General features: G+C 29.7%; 1 protein-coding gene across 3 annotated transcripts in view; it reads left to right on the top strand.

Moving 5' to 3' along the window:
* The window catches only part of LOC107451969 (lysosomal acid phosphatase), a 29,069-nt gene extending 24,064 nt beyond the window's left edge, over window positions 1-5,005 (top strand). For all 3 annotated transcript variants that reach the window (XM_087160742.1, XM_087160743.1, XM_087160744.1), the window contains 3 exons: window positions 98-183; window positions 3,112-3,411; window positions 4,764-5,005. In XM_087160742.1, coding sequence (XP_087016868.1) covers window positions 98-183; window positions 3,112-3,396 — 371 coding nt within the window. In that variant the 3' untranslated portion in view covers window positions 3,397-3,411; window positions 4,764-5,005. The remainder of the gene's footprint in view (window positions 1-97; window positions 184-3,111; window positions 3,412-4,763) is intronic.
* Window positions 5,006-15,177: the final 10,172 nt, after the last annotated feature.

Genomic DNA, 15,177 nt, shown 5'->3' with positions numbered 1-15,177 from the left:
GCATAAAAAAATGAACGGCAAATACTGTCCGATAGTTTTGGGATGCAGAGAAAGTTATAACTATGCATTATAATTATTTACTTTCATTTCTCTTAAGGTCCATTACTCGGAATTATTAATAATATGTTCGAGGAGAAAATGAATGGTACTCTTCCTGAGCTGAAATTTCGAACATATTCTGCAGTAAGTATATGATTATGTTTTTAACTAAGTGCGATTATAAATTTTCAAGACTTATCAAATATTTTCTTAAAATATTATGTCATACCCATTTAATATAACTTAAAAGAGTCTTCTCCTGATGCAATACACTTCTGTACTTGGATGTTAAAATGTCAGAAATAACCTGTAAATTTTTTTTCTTCCGTATTCTCTTTCATACAGGCGTTAGTTTTCATATTGATTTAGACACACTTTACCGATACAACGTTACGAATAAAGTATATCCGAATAAAGTCACATAATCCAAGATTAAAGTCACGAATAAAGTCACATAATCCAGTGCTAAAGCACCAAAGTCGAAAGTTCTCGCTGGCTGTAAACTCTTCCTTATGTTCTTAGGAAGAAGAACATCTTTAGTTCATTTTCAAAAAGAAGGAGCAACACTGACTAGCAAATCTGCTAAAGCTAAAGAAATAAGGTTGGATCATGGGGATATCAAAGCATTCTGAAAGACAACCAACAACAAAAATGCATCACGTCAGGTAGGGGTTATTATTTTCAGGAGTTATTAATTTGAACCGTATCTCGAAAATGAATGCATTTACTTTAAAGGTTGTCTGAAATTGTTACTCAGAAGAATCTCCACGTTTCAAAAATACTAGATTTTATTCGGTTTTTACTAGATAAGTTAACCAATAACGTTCATTTATTTCATTTTCCGACCATTTTCTCGGAAGTTATTTTTTACATTACTTTCCAAATAACGTTATGTTTAACATGATGTTATTACGTCACTTGAATTTTAAATTAGACTACGCTCTCCATTGCGGACTAAACCGTCGTAAATCAACGTCATTTTCTAATTTGTCGACAGTCATTAAAATTAGTTGTCTTACTTCCGGCCCTGCGATTTCCACATCGTTTTAAAAAATCTCTTTATTTTAAATACGATATTATTACGACAGACTTATTCGGAATCGTGTATTTGAGATTCAAACTTTCATACGAGTATAAATGTTTAATATTTACCATTCAGTGATCGTTTTATTGCAATAAGTCACACAGAAATGATTATTAAATTAAGCAAATAAATTCGTGATATAAATCAAAAATCGTCAAATAAATTCGTAATACATAAATTTGTGAAGAAAAGCACTTTCGACTAAATACTAAAACAGAGATCTATCGACAAAGACTACTCACTTCTGCCTAGCTTAATAGTATGAGATTGCCGCAGCTGAAAGGGTGAATATCGGAAGAGATCACATTTGGTGAGAATGCTCTGGTTATTTCAGTTTCCGTTTTTAAAAGCGCTATATGTTGAGCCACCTAAGCTAGATTTGGCATGTGACATTTTTAACGGCAATCATTGGTCGATTTTCCAGCGTTGCCATTCGGGGAGTTGTAATGAGGCTTTTTTTTGTCGCCGTGTAAGAGAAATATATATAGAAATTAAATTCTCTTGCATCACATAATGTATTGCGATGCCTCTTTAAAAATGCATGTATGGACCCTGATTTTGTTGATAGTATTTTTTAGCACTAGAAAACGTTGCTACTGATTTTGAAAAATGACCACAGGTCATCAACGAGGCCGCTACCACCCAGCCCTGTGGGCGTTAAGACCTCTCTAGACTTTTTTTCCCCATATAATTTACTACAAAGTTGAAAAGTACTGTTTATTTTGAAACATTAAATTCAAAGTTTTCTATATTTTTTTTTATTGTGTACAGTGCGCGAAAAAAAAAACGGACCACCCTGAATAACTTTTGATCTAATAATCAGATCTTCACGTTCTAGAACTCGATTTTAATGGCTCGTGGGGGCGACCTCAAATATGCTAATTGATAAGGGGAGCCAAAATTTAGCTTACGAAATCAGACACAAAAACGTACTTTCTCTGAAGGGAAATACCTTTTTTTGCGACCGATTCAGATTTCTGACCCGAACAATATAGGGAGTAGCCGCCCAATAGTTTGGTCAGTTGAGCGGTTTAAAATTTGGACCTCTTAATGTTAATTTTAGTTCTTGCGTATTTGTTATATCTCGAAAAAAAATTTTAAGCAAATTAAAACAAAATTTGCTCACAATTATAGAATTCGCTTATCCAAAGATAATTCCATGCAAAAGTAACTTTTACTAAATATTTATTATTTTCTATTATTTTATTAAATTAAAGTCAAAAAAAAATTTTAATTGTAAAGTATACAATTTTTTGCATCATTTTAAAGAATATAATTTTACATGGCAAAATACAAAATTTGTGCTAAATCGGTCGAACAATTCCTGAGAAATCGAATTTTAATTATCCAACTTTTCGGAAATTCAATTTCTCAGGTACTAATTGGCCGATTTTGCAGAAATTTTGCACTTTGCCATGTAAAATTACATTCTTTAAAATGATGCAAAAAATTGCACACCTTACAATTCAAAATTCTTTCGACCTTTATTGAATAAAATAATAAAAAATACTGAATATTTAAAAATTATTATTTTCGGCATGGATAAATGAATTTATAATTGCGTGCAATTTTTTTTTTAATTCTATTTAAAAGTTCCAAAGATTAACGAAATACACAAAACGTAAAATTAACATTAAGGGGTTCGAACTTTGGAGCGCTCTCCTGACCAAACTATTAAGACCATATTTTCCAGATTGCGGCTACGACCTACATTTCATGGGGTCAGAAATCTAAATACGTCACAAAAGAAAACTTACGTTTATTCAAAGAATGTACGTTTTTGCGTCTGTTTCGTAACTTATAATATCGTCAGCCCTAATTAATTAGCATGATTGAGTTCTAGAACATGAAGATCCGATCATTAAATCCGAAGATAATCAGAGTGGTTCGTTTTTTTGTTTTCTGCTGACTGTTAGTAAGAAAGTAAAGATTTCATAATGAATGTTAATCTAAGTATAAGTGAATTATAACTATTATTTTAATTTTAGCACGATGATAATATTGCCGTGGTTCTGGCTGCTTTAGACCTTCTTACGAATCGAATGATACCATATTGTTCGACTCTCATCTTTGAACTCTACACTGGACCACAAGACGATCCTTACATTAGACTTCTCTTTATGAATACACTTAATTATGATAAGTACGATCAAGTTCCAGAAATTTTGACGTTGCCTGGATGTCAGGAATATTGTCCATACACAAAGTATCTAGAAATCACACAACCATTTGCACACCTTAACTTTGATAATGAATGCCAAATTGAATCCTAATGAAACACCTCAAAGGTGAGGGAAAATGTCTTTCTTTCTCCACATTAAAAAGTCATTAGGGCCGCCAATGTTTTAAATGTTCAACTTATCCTTTTTTTTCTGCGTTTAAACCATAAAACTTAAGAAAATTGACGTTACTAAGGAGCGTAGAAAACGTTTACGGAGTACAATGGAATAAAGTTCAACATTTGATTATTAGTGCGAAAGTTATTAACTCTTAAACTTATAGGTAAAAATACCACGTGGGCTGCTCTATAGGGCACCGAAATGAAACTAAAGAGCTGAAATCTAGCATGCGAATGTTGTTGTTGTTGTTACTTTACGTCGCACTAGAGCTGCACAATAGGCTATTGGCGACGGTCTGGGAAACATCCCGGAGGATGATCCGAAGACATGCCATCACAATTTTGATCCTCTGCGGAAGGGATGGCACCCCCGCTTCGGTAGCCCGACGACCTGCGCGCGAAGTCGGGCACTTTACGGTAGCACAGTTTAACGAGGACCAATACCGCACACCCTCGGTCCCTACGCAGACTGATCCAAGTGGTCACCCACCCGCACACTGACCGTAGCCAGTGATGCTTGACTTCGGTGATCTGCTGGGAACCGTGTCTTAACGATCAGTCCACTGCGGGACCTAGCATGCGAAAAGAGCCCTTCTTGTTTATGAACTTAACACAAGCTATTTTTTTTTTTTTTGGAATTCTAATTTATTCGAAAGTTATTGCAATTTTGAGTGCTTTTTTGTGAGAGCCAAAAACGCATATGAGGCTGGGCTACCAGCAATTTCAACTTTTATCTATCAAAAGGTACCATCTGGTAGAATCGAGTGAATATGTCTTACATACTAGTAAATGGGAATATAATAGTTGTACTAGTGCATACGCTACAGTACTCCCCCAACAGAATATAATCTGTGATAGAATTCGAAGAACGGGTCACTACTTGATTCAGCGTTGTTATTGAGAAGCCGGGAGAGCTGTATTAAGATCACCGGGCTTGGAGTATTTGATAGAGATCCAGTAGCAACATCGTGAGAAGGCGTCGCAGTCACAAATAGCAAATCAACTATTCACTGTGGTCCATCCATCAAACTAGATGTGCTCATATCGAAGTGAGCGTTTCTGTAGAGGTAGGAATTTTCAAATCACGTCTGAGTCACCAATGTGAAGCTAGTTTACTTACAATGTCAACCTTCATCTATCAAAAGGTACCTCCTAATAGAATGGAGTTAATATTTCTTATAAGTGAATTTACTAGTTTATGCTACACACATATAGAACACCTAGTAAATAAATAAACATAAAAAAACTGCAATATTTATGTACATCAGCGATAATATATAAATGTTTTGTTTTTCTTTTCAGATTTGTGACTATTTAACTCGAATTTGCATCAAGCGCTGAAGAAATCAGGAAAAGCATACCTGTACCTTTATTTATTTACATGCATTAATTATTGCTGCATTAGCATATTTATTGCAATAAATATTTACCGTAACAATGTAGAAAAACTAAATTATTTTCCAAAAGTCTTCATTGATGTCAGTTTATACTATAAAATTATTGAAAAACTATGAAGTAACAATAAATTCTCTATTTCTACCAGCCTCCATTTTTCAAGTTACCCGAATTCATCGGGTTGAACAAGTAAAATATTTATAAACTGACCTGAAATCAACCATCAAATAGTGTGTTAAAGCGTATTGATTTTTCTCTTATTTGATACTTTCATCAATCTATATTTACTATCTAATTATTATTATCTATTACTTTCATTAATCGATATTTACTATCCTCATAAACCATCATCATGATCATAAAAATAATCACTGTTATACAACCATGCGCAATTCGGTGATTTTCTCCAAGCTAAAAATAAAATTATTTCACTTTCAAGCTTGCTTTTTAAAATTGCAAGTAAAACAATGCAATTTTCATGTACAATTTGAACAGACACCTTTTCAATTGAAATCGTACAATATTAATTGAAAATGTTGCTGAAAGAAAAAGCTCTAAAAATATTTTCTTATTAGGATTAATTGTCATCGTTACTTACAGTATCTAAATAATTCACAAATCTATGTAAGTATCAGTACGTTTCAAATCTATGGAAGCAATGATTGCATAGCTAATAGTTAAGTACATATCATGGCTGTGATTTCTTCCAAAAAAACTGGAAAAAAAATAATAAAAAAACGGAAGAAATAGAATATACTGGATGGACCAAAGGAATCTAAAAATGGCCAGTGCTAATGGTTAGTGATAGGTAATTATACCTATCACTAACTATTAGTAATACCATAAATTTAATTATGGTAAATTATTAATAAGAATACCGTAAATTTAATTATAGTTTGAAAAATAAATTTTTTTCGTATGCGTAATTTTCATTGTCAATGCTTTTACACGATATTTAAATGAAATACTGATTCTGACATAAAATTTTAAACATTACATCATTAAATAAATTATTTTTAGTAAAACTGTTTCGTTTTTTAATTTTTTGAAAATAAAGTCGAATAATCATAATTTAAGTACTTAAGGAAAAAATATATTATTTAAAAAGTCAAAAACATGATTCCCTATTGACATCCAGTCGTTCGCACCTTTCCCAGTTCTTTTTTAAAATTCCGTTTACGTAGTTTTTAATTACTGTTTATAAATATTACATGTAATTTTAAAAACAGCGCATATTGTGTCAAATCAAATAAGCAAAAACATTTTATCATGTACATAAAATTATATTTCACACTTATAGATATATTTTAAATAAAAATTTTATATGAATTTGAATGAAGTTTTCTTGATATCCTAATTAACAACTAAAAATATTTACAATCAAAATATTATACTGATAAAAATTTTATTAAAAATTAGTTAATAAATTTAAGAAAAAAAGCACATTAAAGAAAACCCTTTGGGGGGGGGGGTTACTTCACTTCAGATTATTCTAAATAACTGTACTATTGTTAACTGTTTTATCATATCAGGACATTTAAGAAGTCATAATTGGCTACATTGAACCAATGGACATTACTTTTGTTGACCATTTAATTTGGACAGAAAAAATGATAAATGAGCATATTTCCATTTTTGAAAGCATCAAATGAGAATATTTTCATTCTTAATTAATGACATCAAAAACTTATTGCACTTGCATTTCATTTTCTTTCTTCCTCACATCATTCAAATACTTCTCATTCAGGCTAAAGTTTGTAGGCAAAAGCAGTCTATTCTAGATATGTATTTTGCATCAAAATGAAAGAAGAAAAAAGCAAATGTGTCGATTTTTTATTGTTGTTTTAGCATTTGGTATTTGTTTGTAACTATAAGCTCACTATAAAACCTACTCGGACAGTTATTGTGAATTGCGGTAATCACATATTTTTATTGCATTTATCACTATAAACAATTACGTTCATGAGCTTTTTTCAAACTACATATAATCAGGTTGAAAGACATGAACTGAAATAAAAATATTAGAAATAATGAAAAAATAAAGTGCATGAATTGCTGTGGTTTGAATGTTATCCCCATTTTGGATATTTATTAGTTTGAAACATCAAATTACTTTTTAATGTGATAATTTTTTTTTTTTTTTTTTACTGCATTTTATTCAATACATTAAAGAAATCTGCAAAAGAATAAACTGCAAAGGAATAACACTGGAGAAAAAATCAACTATGTAAAAATAAAATGATGGAATTTTGAAAATAAATCTAAAAGGTTAACAACATAGACATCCGAGTATTTCTTTTTTACACTTGAGTATATAATATGGTTAACCATACATTAAAATCTCCTTTATAGCAAGCCTAAACTTCAGCATTTCAATAGCATTAAAACTTCAAGAGTAATGTTGCATTGGTGCTATAGACCACAACACCAAAGTAATGGCCCACAGTAGGTTCAGGTGGGTATAAAATCAATCTTTTATTTTATAAAAGACTAAAATAAAGCTATTAAATTTATTTTACCAAAAATTTTGATACATTTTATATACATTAGGTTCCTAAATAGGAAGCATAATTTATCAACTGTTCAATTATTTTCTTACATAATGCAGTCAAAAGAACGTGTTTTGATATACCCACTTTACCCCGTACTGGAGTAAAGTGAGTATATTTCTAAAATTAGTACATATTTCATTTAAAAAAAATTAAATATTGTTTTAGAAATAAAAAATAACTTTTGTCTTTAAAAATTATTAGTTGACCTGTAATATTTTTTGCCTATAAAACAAAAGACAACCTTCAAGATAAAGATTTTGCACTTTTATAATTGTTTCTGCTAAATAGCTGTATTTAAGTGGTTGTATTTCAGTTGTTTACAAAATTGCCATATTTAATAAAAAATTCACGCAAAAGATAGTTAACGAGTAAAAAACCTTATAGTTGTAGCTACAAAACTTTACGACATACATCAATATAACAAAAAAGACCCAAATCTATCAATTCTTAAAACAGCTAATATTTTAGAAAAATATTCATTCATGGCTAGATAATAATGACTTCATTTGCACTCTATAATATATTATTAATAACAACTGTTATAATTGATAGTTCTTCTAAAATATCAAACTCATATCACAAGAAGATACTAAACGTAAAAATAAGCTCAGCAGAAAACTTAGAAGATCTACTGATTTAACTTTTCATTCATATGAATAAAAAAAAATATTTTAAAAAATCACTTTTCTTAAAATAAGCTCACCAGATCACACAGTAGACAGCTAATATCAACACAGGAATGACCACACCCACAGCCGTGATCTTAATACATTTCTCCCGGCCTCTCACAGTAATGAATCAACTAGTGGTATCCATTCATTGAATTCTATCATAGATAAAATTCTAGTAAAGAAGTAAAGTAGAGCAGGTACCACAACAACTACTCAATTCCCATTCACTAGTATAACACTAAGTTTTATTATTTGAGTCTTCTTCATCCAATTTAATCTCTTTGGAGCTATTGTCAATACTTGATAAAAATTTAGAAACAAATGCTGGATACAGATATCTTCCCGAAGCCTAAAACTCAATATATATTTTTTTTAATGCTGTCCAAGGCACAAACAACAGTGCAGCAATAAAATACCCTAAGTGGGGTTAGAACCTCCTTTTACGGGCTAACCGAGAGAAATGTGCATGGTTTTCCTCTCCGGGTAACACTAATGTGTGTTAGTTCTACCAAAAAAGTGCTTCGCGAAGGATAGTTTTTCCCAAGGCTTAATTCAGGAGTTACCTTGCTTTCGGGATCGGGTTCAAAACTATAAAGCTACTTAGTTGAACACTGATAGTCATAAATTCGGAATTGGGTCGGTTGTTCAACGCCAGTTATAAAATAAAATCTCAGCAAAGTATGCTACGTCTCAGACATTTTCCAACACATAATAAATAAATAAAGAGAGAAGGTAAAAATATACAAATAAATAATTGCGGTAAAATATTACGATTTACATTTTCTTTAAAACTATTGATACTAAAACTTAGAAAATCTAATTATTTATTTTAAGAATTTTTAGGAAAAAGTACAGATAAAACATAAAGCTACAGGGACACTGAGGATATTTTCATATCGTGATCGGTTGTGCCAACTATATCGTCAAGGTGGCCAATAAATTTTAAACATGATTATTTCTTAAAAAAAGAACATGTAGATGTTTGCCCGGGGGTGGCAACGAGTTATACAAAATTAAATCTAAAGCAAGTCATGTCTCAGACATATTTAGCATATAATAAATAAATAGGAAGCTTAAAAATATAAATAAATGATTGCGGTGAAATATTATGATTTTTACTTTCTCTAAAATTATGAAGTCTAAGTATTTATTATACATAATTTTAGAAAAAAGTACAGATAAAACATAAAGCTAGAAAGACATTACACTCACAAGAAAAAATAACATCAATAATTAAGAGTGCGATCATACAATATATGATACATTGCCTGGAAAACATTTTATAACAAATGAGATGTGGAGACATTTTATAACATATGAGACATTGGTGCTGAAATTAACACTCCGCATAACACACAAGAGCTACAATAAGTGTCACTAGCATGCACACCAAACATTCCTTCCAAATTGCAAAAAGTCAAAACGAAATTTCAACCAGTTACATAAAAGAAAAGTGTGAGCAATAATTAATTACATCCGGGGGTTTCTAAATCAATCTATAATTTCCTAAAGAGCTATTTATACCAATAAATTTCATTTTTCATGTATAAGACGATGTCGATTTAAAAGCGATATTCTTACAAAACTTTTGCTACACACATCACATGGATAAGGTTTTTTGTCAGAATGATTTAATACGTGGTACTTCAACGAATCACCTGTTTTAAAAATTTTGTTACAAACAGTGCACAGATAAGGTTTTTCAGATGTGTGAGTACGATAATGAACCATTAAGCCGTAATTTCGAGTAAAACGTTTATCACAAATACTACAATTAAAAATTTTTAGCCCTAAGTGGGTTTTACGATGTCGACTTAGAGATTTTTTAAAACCAAAACTCTTGTTACAAATATCACAAGTATGCATTTTCTCTTTCGTATGAACCATACCGTGTTCCTTTAAATGACCTAAAGTATAAAAACTTTTGTTGCACAAATTACATGGATAAGGTTTTTCTCCACTGTGAACACGGTAATGTTGTTTTAAAGTTTTTTTATCTCTACAATCTTTGTTACACAGGGTGCACTGATGAAGCATTTTATTATTCGATATAAAAGCGTCCAATTTGGAGTTTACAAGGGTCTGATTTTAAGCAATTTGAAACTTTCTATACTCTTAACCAGAGACCTTAAGAGTGTTTGTTTACGTTTACATTGGGCAGTGGCTATTGCACCGATAATCGGCAAAATATCTTCATAGCAATCTTGCCGACTGGTTGACAGAATGTAAACAAACAAGCTTCCAAAAACCATAAAAAATTTTAAGAACTTCCGGTGTATCCCTCCGCTTATGTTATAGGCGATCGCAACGCTCGAATTCCTCTATGGTTCGAATACGCCATCTGGGGAGAAGACCGGTTCCATGCTTTTGGACGGGAAAGGGAGGGGATTTCAAATTAAACAGTAAAAGAATTTTTAAAAAATCTGATAAATCCCAACATTCGCTGTCCGAAAAATAGACCTCTATTGAATATTTTATTTAGAAAAATTATAAATCTTTTTGATTCCTGGTCGTAAAAGGCGAAAGACATTTCCCTCCTGAAGGATTTAAATTGTCACCAGTTTGAGGAAAATCACAGCTTATAGAAAAGTGCTTCTTTTTTTCTTTACATTAAAAAAAAACAAAAACAAATTAATAAATTGTAAATTTAATATATTTTTTGCATTGCTCATATTTTGCATTAGAGAGTCAAAAACACTTTGTATTTCAGTCTAAATTACAAGTTTATAATAGATTCTTATGTGCCTTTATTTAAAAGTGCCAAAGAAACAATTGGCGAAAAAAAGAGTTTGGCAAATTATTTTGCTAAATTTGAAAACTCAGCATAAGAAAGCAAAATAGAGTGCTTAAAAAAAGGAAACTATGAACTTTGCAAATAAAAAAAATTTCTTTAGGAAGTTTAGGTTTCACAAAGAATAATAAGTACTAAAAAAACTAGTATCAGAACTGGTCCTCAACCACCTTAAATTCAGTATTGGCGATCGCAACGCTCGAATACGCCATCTGGGGAGAGACCGCTTTCATGCCTTTGACCCTTCTCTCTTCCCTCTCCTCCTCTTTTCAGTTGTATAGGAATGTACTACGCTATTTTCCATTTTCTGAATATTTTTCCTTATTATTTGATGAAAATATTTTTTTAAATTTCTGTGATACTTTTCTTTAGGACTATGTTTAATGTAGTTTTCAGTTCCATATAGTTTTCCAACTTAAAAGATTTCAATCTATATGAAAATCAAGAGAGAAACTAACGTACTTCCTTCCTCTATGACTCTCCACACGCTAATGGGGAAAGCATGCGAAGTGTTGCCATAGGTAGAGAGTTCTGCTCTTCGCCACCTGCAGCCCATTTCGATCGCCAATTTGTAAGACCCCCCATTATACTTGTAACGTTAAAACCGCACACACGCAAATATTTTATGTACAGACTTCAGGTACTCCCTTTTTATCTTTTATTATAACCTCCACATTTTTAATCTAACTGTAATGTACTTGAGTCGAGGTGGCTCAGGGGATAGAGTGTTCGCCAGCCAATGGGATGACCCGGGTTCGAATCCCAACCATGGCCGGTCATAACGAATTTTACACCCTGCTCGCAGCACGACAGTGCTGACGTAATATATCCTCAGTGGTAGACAGCTCATAGGTTAGAGTCCCCTTGTTGTAAGGCTAACCGTAGGAGGTTAGTTCCATCAAAAAGTCCTCCACAAAGGCAAATATCCTCCTACTAGTTTCTAAAAGCCGAGTGCAATGTGAAACTATGAGTTTTTAAACAGGAAACCACAGAGCATCTGTGAACGACTTCTACTCTCTCGCTTTTCACTTAAGAAATTGCAAGGATTCAGAGGGATGCTGATGAAAGCAACAGATTTAGTGCAGAGCCAGAGAAGGTGAGATTATGAGAGTGGAGGTCAATATGGAATTGTAAAGAAGCAAGCTTATGATGAAGGTCAAAAGGGAGGCGATTTTTATCCCTCTTAATAGCCCTTCGTCTATTTAGTATTTATTTTTAGAATCCTTGCCAAAAACATATTCAAAAAAATACATAGATGCTCACAAATTAATATTTATGCAACAAAAAAAGCTACCATTTAACAAATCACAAATGAGGAAAGCTTATGAACGAAACACAAAAACTTGCTTAATTTCAGTAAAAAACAGAAGGAAGTTGAGAAATTATACAAAATACTGACTAAATTTCGAACAACAAACAAGTTTTGAAGTTCTGTACATTCGGTAAAACTCGATTGCAATTCGATATTAATTCGAGGCCCCTTTTTGTTCTTCTTTTTTAAATAAAGGTTCTAAAATTACACTAAGTGACCAAAATGCATAAAACAGTAAAATAGCTCAATAAATACATGCGTGATCACAATTTAGAAATAAAAGTATGAAATCTTTTTTAAATATGCATTGAATGATAATAAACTTGATCCTTAAACATCACCCATGGAGATGGAGAGCAGTTTAACTTCAAAACTTTAGGAGCTCATGATTTCTTATTGCAAATTTAGATTTTAAGAAAAAATTTAACATAATTTATCTCACAGGTATAACATTTCAGTTCACAGATTGGATTGCAATTACGTGTTGAAAATGAGGCATAAATTTATAAAAATGAAGAAGTATTGGGGAAATACTTGTCTGAACAAAAAAATAAAATAAATGTGTTTAATATTTCGAAGAAATCTATTTAATAACATCTAACTCAACTCCTTCACATGAGAATAAGAGGAGTCTCAGTTAGAGATAGGGTCGAGTTTGATGTCATTGGGCATTTTCAAACAATTGAACAATTCTTTTTATATCTTTTAATCAATTATATATTATCATTTTACAATTATGACGGCATCTGACAAAGACAAAAACCTATACCTTATTTAGTACAAATTCATTTTTTTTTTAAATTTGCTTCGCAATAATTTTCTTGAACATAATTATTTAAACTCAAATCTATATTCAATACAAATTAAAACCTAAATTAATATTAATACCTTTACGATTTCACACTTTTCCCAAACAGATTTTAATCAGTTTTAAGATAATTAATATTTTTTTAGTTATTTTTACAATATTTTCCTTTATATATGATGAGCACATTCTACAAACACCATGATATATAAATAATTTAAACATAAAAAGGCCTTGTTGAGAAACCAAGATAATGAACACAGGAGAATGCGTAGGTTATATGTAATTTTTGGGTTTTCTATATCACTACAATTTTAAGAAGGTTATTATGAGATAATTAAGCTGGTATTGAATAATGCATAATATAGATGCTTCAAATGAATTATTAAATAAAAGAAACTTTGCAATTTTTGTTTTACAATAACAATAGTAATATATATATATATATATATATATATATATATATATATATATATATATATATATATATATATATATATATATATATATTATATATATATACATCTATATATATATATATATATATATATATTATATATATATATATATCTATATATATATATATATATATATATATATATATAAATATATATATATATATATATATATATATATATATTATATATATATATTATATATATATATATATCTATATACATATATATCTATATATATATATATCAGGGTTGGGTTTTTGGCGTCAAAAAGAGGTTTTTGACATGACAAGGGTATAATACTGGTTTAAACCGTCAAAAACTGAAGTTTGCCAAGAAAATATATAAACTTCAAAACTACCAACAGTTGCCATGCATTATATTGAAATTTAATTATATAGGTAATCAGCAGGTTTTAAAATATTTTTTAATTAAAATTAAGGTAAAATAACAGATTTAAAATCTCAGAAATTTATATTCAAATGCATGTGCACAAAAATTGTTTAAATATTTATATTTAAAAAAAAAAAATTTTTTTTTTGATACTTAAGAAAATTAAAAGTTTATTACTATGCATTTTTGACATATAAGGAACATATAACTAATATTTATAAGGAACTTACAAGTTATGTTGTATAAATACAAACTTGATACAAGTGTATAAAAATTTTTTTTTTAATGTTTTACCGAATATCTTTATTATCCAGTATGTTAATTTGAATTTAAAAGTAGTTATATTTATGAATAATGATAAATATAATTCACATTGTTTATTATATTTATTTATAATTATTACACTTATCATTTTAAAACAATTTTCATCTCTTAATTTTTTTTTCTCTACTTGTATTAAGAATACAAATAATGCATATCTTGAAAGCAAGAAGTAATTATTCAACAGCAGAATATTTAGATATTCAACAAAACTATATCGTATTCAGCAAAATGAAATTCACAAGTATTTGGATAAACTAAATTTTCAGCATAGTAAATGAATAGGCTGAATATACTGTAAATCGACACTAACTACTCTGTGTATTTAACAGAAAGCACTTAAATTTGTATTGTCTTATGTTAAAAAGATTATTAAGAAGATTTAAAAGAATATTAAAAAGATTTTTCTTTAAAAGAAGATGTCTAATGTACACAACTGCTAATGTTTATCTTTAAAAATGTCTAATTTTTAGTATAATCTATACTATACACTAAATTTGGTTATAAATAAATTTCTTAATAATATCACTGCAAATTTTCAATAACACATGAAAATGAATACATAATATTACAAAAGATGTAAATTTTCAAAAGTACAAGATTTTGGTTACTATTTAAAATATAAGTGTTTCTTCAAAATTTTAAATTTATTTTTTCTAGAACATTTAAAAACACTATCCTTTATAAAAAATATATAAATTTTATGCATTAATTAAATTTCACATATGAATATAGGTTTTTGACATTTTAGACATTTTTGACAGTGAGGTTTTTGACGTGACGGTTTAAACTATGGTTTAAACTGTCAAAAACTGTCACATGTCAAAAACCTGCCAACCCTGATATATATATATATATATATATATATATATATATATATATATATATATATATATATATATATATATATATATATATATATATATATATATATATAAATATAAAGAGAGAGTTTGTATTTAGAAATCTTGGTAAAGAAAAATAAAAGCATTAAAAAATAGAAAATAAGGGAAAGGACAAT

Source organism: Parasteatoda tepidariorum, chromosome 4, assembly GCF_982258835.1.
Source record: "Parasteatoda tepidariorum strain Cologne lab strain chromosome 4, Ptep-v5.0, whole genome shotgun sequence".
Taxonomy (NCBI): domain Eukaryota; kingdom Metazoa; phylum Arthropoda; class Arachnida; order Araneae; family Theridiidae; genus Parasteatoda; species Parasteatoda tepidariorum.
This window is presented reverse-complemented; position numbering and strand designations above follow the sequence as displayed.